At 36.5% G+C, this 6,102-nt stretch overlaps 1 protein-coding gene across 1 annotated transcript in view; it reads right to left on the reverse strand.

Moving 5' to 3' along the window:
* dnase2 (deoxyribonuclease II, lysosomal) overlaps positions 1 to 4,029 on the reverse strand; it is an 8,365-nt gene extending 4,336 nt beyond the window's left edge. Inside the window, exons 1-5 of the mRNA XM_032518112.1 lie at positions 3,878 to 4,029; positions 2,984 to 3,083; positions 2,623 to 2,794; positions 1,507 to 1,603; positions 686 to 850 (exon numbers count right to left, since the gene is read on the reverse strand). Of these exons, the coding sequence (XP_032374003.1) occupies positions 686 to 850; positions 1,507 to 1,603; positions 2,623 to 2,794; positions 2,984 to 3,081 (532 nt within the window). The 5' untranslated portion in view covers positions 3,082 to 3,083; positions 3,878 to 4,029. The remainder of the gene's footprint in view (positions 1 to 685; positions 851 to 1,506; positions 1,604 to 2,622; positions 2,795 to 2,983; positions 3,084 to 3,877) is intronic.
* Positions 4,030 to 6,102: the final 2,073 nt, after the last annotated feature.

Below are 6,102 nucleotides of genomic sequence, written 5' to 3' on the forward strand. Positions count from 1 at the left end.
GAAACATGAGGTGGTCAGATGTAATGTGATAAAGTAGATCAACAGCCTCTATGTGTTTTGCCTAATTATTTTATCTATGTCTTATTAGATCATGTGTTTGTTTACAATATTGTGTTTTTTCCTGCACTCATGCCTAAACTCTAAGTTCTTGTCCATTATCCCATCCTCTTTCAGTCGCTCTGTTTTCGGATTTGTACACGTCTGGAGACAGTAACTTTCAAATAAAAATCAACACAAAAAAAGATTATTAACTCATCTGCGTTGAGCATCAATTTGTTCTAGAGAGAATCGCGATGCATTTAAGAATCGATTATTGTTCCCACCCATCACTGAAGAACATTTTGCCAGGGATTGGCAAACCAATATATCAGCCTAATCGTATTTCTAATCTTGCAGACTTTGTTTCAAAATAACAGCCTTTTAGAGGCTACACCAACTGGAATTTTTTGTCTAGTGAGCAAAACAATGACCTCTTTAACCAATATAGATACACGTTTTAAAAGGACTTCTTTCTAAATTAAAGCATGTTTATTCCTTAGTAGATAATAGCAGACAGAAAGGCAGAGAATGTGTCTTCATTAGCTCCCAGCACTCATCCGGTTATTGGGATCTAATGTCATCATACCAAAGAGTGCATTTTTATAACAGCTCTATCTGTGCTACACATGGCGAGCGCCAGTCTTACCGATGGTTTGGAAGCGGTCGAGTGGGTAGGTAACGCAGATAAAGTTTTGTCCGTTATTCACGCCGCTGCTGGGGTAATAATACTGTCCTTCCTGTTGTGTAGGGGGGAAGTGAGGGGTGCTGTGGACCAACCAGAAGCCCTGATTCTTATCCAGCAAGACAACACCTGAGAAACAGAGATATTAAAAGCTGTAAGCAAAAAGCATAAAAGGTTTTCCCTCCCGATGGTAAGAGTTGAAAACAAACTGAACTCAACTACTATTTATTATTATTATTATTATTATTTACTTATCATTTGATTTATTTCTACATATCACAGGTGGGGGGAGCTGCAGATTCAGATGATCATTTTCTGTAGTTTCAGCACTACCAAAGAGCCCTTTCACATTCTTTTCACATTCTCATATGATCCATTGTTATGATAAGAATATTCATTTCTTCTTGATACTTTCAGGTATTCATTTTTTTGAGCAATTTATTCTTAAACATTACAACATTGTGCTGAATTTCTGTAGTTTTGTTTTAGTATTTTTTCGGCAACTCTTCAAGCTTTTGAATAATGTAAATTGGATACGTTTTTTTTAATATACTTATATTTCCCCATACTGGACGTTTGGGAAATAAGGTGTATAATGAAGCTTGATTTAAGAAATCTTTCATTTTATACTGTGTTGTGATAGACTTTGACATAATTTGACATTAATTTGACATAATACACTTTACAAATTTGCCCATATTTGTCGATTTTGAGTATAAGGTCAAATGTCGTTGCAGCCTATCTGGGCCATGCAAGTTTTGGAGCTAGCCTGCTCTGGTGTTTACCTTTTGTGTGACCCCCACTTCTTCCACTGTCAACCCATCTGTCACCAAACTCCTCAGGTGGCTGGTCATTGTAAAGGATGTACGCTACTTCTGTGTTCTGTGAAGAGGAAAGAGTCATACTCATACCAGACACACATACACTTTGACTGAACAACAAAATAACACCGCACAACATTGGTTAAGTTCAGGTACACAATCATATGTTTCGTATGGGCATGCTGTTGAAACTGCTATATTATCTTTACCACGGCTGTTCGGAGACACTGACTAGCTGCACATAAATGAGCAAGTAACTTTCATTTCTCATTCTCAGTTTCTTAATCTGATCTAATTACGTAGGGTGGTTGTAGCAGACACTTCTTTAAAAAAAAAAAAAATTCATAAACTGCATTTAATAAGCCTTTTTATAAAATGAGAAGTCTTGGGACTGCAGCAAAAAAGCAGAAGCAGCCAAAAACTAAATTACATCTGCTGATGTCTGCAGGAAACGTGTTTGTTACTGATATTGCTTGGGCTAAATATAGTTGTGTTATAATGTGGACGTTAGACATAAGCGTATGCAAAGAAATCTAATATTAATAACCCGGGAAGATTTTCAAACTACTATGGCAAAAGCTAATGAGGATTCAGAAAAACAAATATTAATACTACAGTGGGTTCAAAGAAATGTAATATTAATACCAAAAGTCTTATCCTTGTGGACTTTGTCCCAAATAAAGGATACTGTCAATTTAAGAATACATGAATTCACATTAAAAGGCAGATGAGGAGTAGAGTCATTGGTTTTAAACACACGATAAGTCTATTTTTAAAAAGGTTATCATTTGTTTTTTTGAGAGCTGTCCAATAAAAAGTGAAGTCCTGTCTGTCTAAAAAAAAAAAGTAGACCTTGCCATGGCCATTTGACATTAATCATGCATGCATTTATTACATTAATACAAAGGAATTGAACAAAACTGTATAATAACTCTGCATTCACCGTTTAAATTCCCAGACAATAAACTCCAACTCTCAGTAAAACAAAACTGAGTTTGCTATGTTTAGACGGAGTATTTGTTCCCTAATTTTTTTTTTATTTTTTTTTTACAGACAAAAAGACACCTGGTGAAAGCAGACCTGTCCTTGTGAGTACAGTTGTCCAACTGTCCTGCCCAGAGCTCCCGTGGTGTCGTTCACTGTCCCATTCCCATTAGACCATCCTTCACTCTCTTTGTCTAGCAGTATATACATCTCACCCTGATGGGGAGATTTTTCGCCATGCTCTTTAGGCAGCTTGTACACATAGAACCTAACACAGAGAATGAGACAGTAGACATGCGTAAAGGTGTAAATGAAACCGCTTGATACTGAACTGATTTGCAAATGACTGCTTCAACTTTCTTGTAAGCTTTCTTAAGATACATAACAGGGTTAAAACAAACCATAAAGTCTACGTGTTAAAAGCTTGTTGTGTCCAGGACTGTTATCAATGAATTACCAGTCAACAGGGTCTCCCTGGTCGTTGTAGCAGGTGATTGGTGAGGTGTTGCCTCCTAGTGGCACACAGCAGATCAGCAGGGATAGGAACAGAAGCATCTAAGAAGAAGAGACAGCCCTATATTAATCCTTAGAAGTAAATGTATATGTTCTGCAGTTAGGAAATAGGGTATCCACCCTTAACTGTAACAAATGGTACTTGGTAGTACACCTGTAACTGATCTCTTACTTAAGTAAAGAAATTTTCCATACAGCGAGATAAGAATTTTGAAATATTGAGTTTAACTCTATCATTCATTCATTTAACTGTACAAAGGCAGAAGAAGTATTCAGATATTTTACTTGAAAGTAAAAGTACAAATTTAACAGTGCAGGAATACTATGTTACAAGTAAAGGGCCTGCATTCAAAATGTTGGTGTACAAAAGTACTAGCTGCAAAATGTACTTAAAGGACCAAAAGTAAAAGTACTCATACCGAATGACCCATTTTAGAATACTATAGCTACTTTATCATTGAATACTTTATCAAAGTATTGATGCATTTATTTTATTTATTTTTTCACTGTATTTTCAGATATTCAGAATGTAGTGGAATATTTCTCTGAAAGCTGGTGAAGCAGGTTATAAACGAACGTTAGCATAATGGGTGCTCAAGTAACGTTAATGTACAAGTACCTCAACACTGAGTAAATACTTCAAGTTAAATTCCACCACTAGTCCAGTCTCAACTAGCTAGCTAACTAACTGAAGCTATAAATCAAAGTTAGCTACGTTAGTTACACCATACTGCAAGTAGCAACCGTTGAGCTTGTTGCCATGTCACTACGTCAATAATTATTGTTTAACCACGAAGGAAAATTACAGGCAAAGTTTCATTTAACCAGTTATACCCACCTGGCTGAGCGTGTTCTTCAATAGATTCTTAACTTGTTCTCAGCAAGAAGACGCAGCTACTGTAGTTCAGTAGTTCCCAATCCTGAGAAAGTTTCATCTTCATCTAGCTACGTCCTTGTTTATATCTAGGACTGTAACAGCAGGATAAGAAAGAGACGTCATGTAGGCTTCGAACGAAAGCTAACGCCCATACATGCTTCTACAACAACAAATATTAAAAAAATAACAACAGATACAAGCTCATTAGTTTTTTAATATTATATGTATAGATGTATAAATATATATTATAAGAGTATAAAATGTACGACACAACGACAAAAAATTTGATCAACCTCAATTTGAAATGCTCTTTAACTTCCTTGCCCCTGTCTTATCCTTCTCTAAAAGTCCTAGGTTTCAGTCAAGTGCTCGGAGACGTCATCAGATGGGCGGGGCTGCACAGAAAAAGAGTTAAATTCATTTCAAAATACAAAAATAGGAGTGATACCACAGACAGTCTATGAGTGATACCAATTGGCGTAAGATAAACTTTGACATGTTTCCAATAAACATTTTAAAAAAGTGTAGGAAACCTGGTATAGCTCTCATATGATTGCAACAGATGTTTAAAGTAAATAAATACAACTAAAGATTATTAAAGTTATTGAGTAGCCTATAAGATGATATGTATTTAACTGTTTAAAACGAGTAGTCTCATTAAGATCAAAGATATCTTTTTCAAGAGAGAGCTGTTCTTATGAAATAAACATACACTTTCAGCATAGAGAGACGCACAGATAATTCACAGAAACACAATCATACATTTTTACAATTAAGAAAAGCATGTGTGATTGCAAATGCAGTACAACCTTTTGATATGTTCAAGTGAAATAAGCTAAACTTAATGTTTGTAGAGCTCATTCCATCTGCGTGCAGCATACTGAACCCACTTTTTCCAAGTTCAGTGTGAACAAAAGGGACACCTATCGTTAAATTATATGATTTGAAAAATAGGTGCTTGACAGCTAGGCCTATTCTGTACCAATACATAATATGTATGCATATTTGATACATTTCACCATACACATCCCCCTAAATGACACAATTTCAGTGTTTAGGGACACCTTTGAAACTCAATACAGGACGGAAAGACAGTGAACCTTCACAGTTAAGTTAGAGTGCAGGTACAACCGAAGGTTTTACAGACTTAAACCCAATTCTGCTAAAGTAAATCTCCCCAAAGCCACACTAGAAGGAACACTCAATTAGCTATCTAAAATAAAATATTAATGACAAAAACATGTTGACCTGGTTATTGCTGCTCTTTGAAATAAGTTCTAGGCCATACCAGAACAAAATGATACATGGTATAAGTATATCACATTTGCATTTTAAAAGTGGAACTTGAGTCTAGATGGTTGTTCTTCCTATTTGACTCATTCACAACTTTCGTGTGGTTACTTTTTGCCACATGCCCTTCGTCTTCTCCTCCTCTCTTCCTCTTATTTGTTTGAACTGCTTATCTGTCATTATATTACTTGATTACTTGGACCTGAGGCTGAGAAAAGCAGGTTGCGTGACAGAATAACAACAGTGTCATCAAGAATGGGAGATATCTTATGACCTTTGACAAGAAATTGAAACGTTTTGATGAGTTAATTGATCTCCTTAAAAACGATTTTTATAATTCAACTAAAATACATTACCTTTAGAAGCAATATTTGTATTCTTCTAATTCAATCAATCAAACTCCATTTATAGAGCACTTTTCATACATTTAAAATGTAGCACAAAGTGCTTTACAATTAAAAGCAAATGCATCCCCAGACACCCACAGACACAGACCCACCACCAACATCCACACACACACCCTCTCTCATGCATACAGTAAAACTAACATGTGGCTGAGAATGGAAAAGTTAAAAAGGAGGGTTTTGAGCCTGCTCTTAAGAATCTGAACATTCTCTGTAGCCCTGAGGTCCTCCGGCAGGCTGTTCCACAGACGGGGACCGTAGTACTGGAACGACGCCTCTCTTTAAGTCAATTACTGTGTGTGATTGACTTACATATTTTTTCTTCTTTAATATAGACCTCAACCGGCAGTGCTGATCAAAGCGTTCATATCACATGCATTGTTTGAGGAAGTGACCCAGTGTGCTCTCGTCACCTCTCGTGCAGACGGGCCAGGACTTCCTCAGAAAGCTTGCCTCCGCACTGAGTGGGCTAAACACACATCAGAGGAGGCC

Source organism: Etheostoma spectabile, chromosome 6 (genome assembly GCF_008692095.1).
Source record: "Etheostoma spectabile isolate EspeVRDwgs_2016 chromosome 6, UIUC_Espe_1.0, whole genome shotgun sequence".
NCBI classification, from domain to species: domain Eukaryota; kingdom Metazoa; phylum Chordata; class Actinopteri; order Perciformes; family Percidae; genus Etheostoma; species Etheostoma spectabile.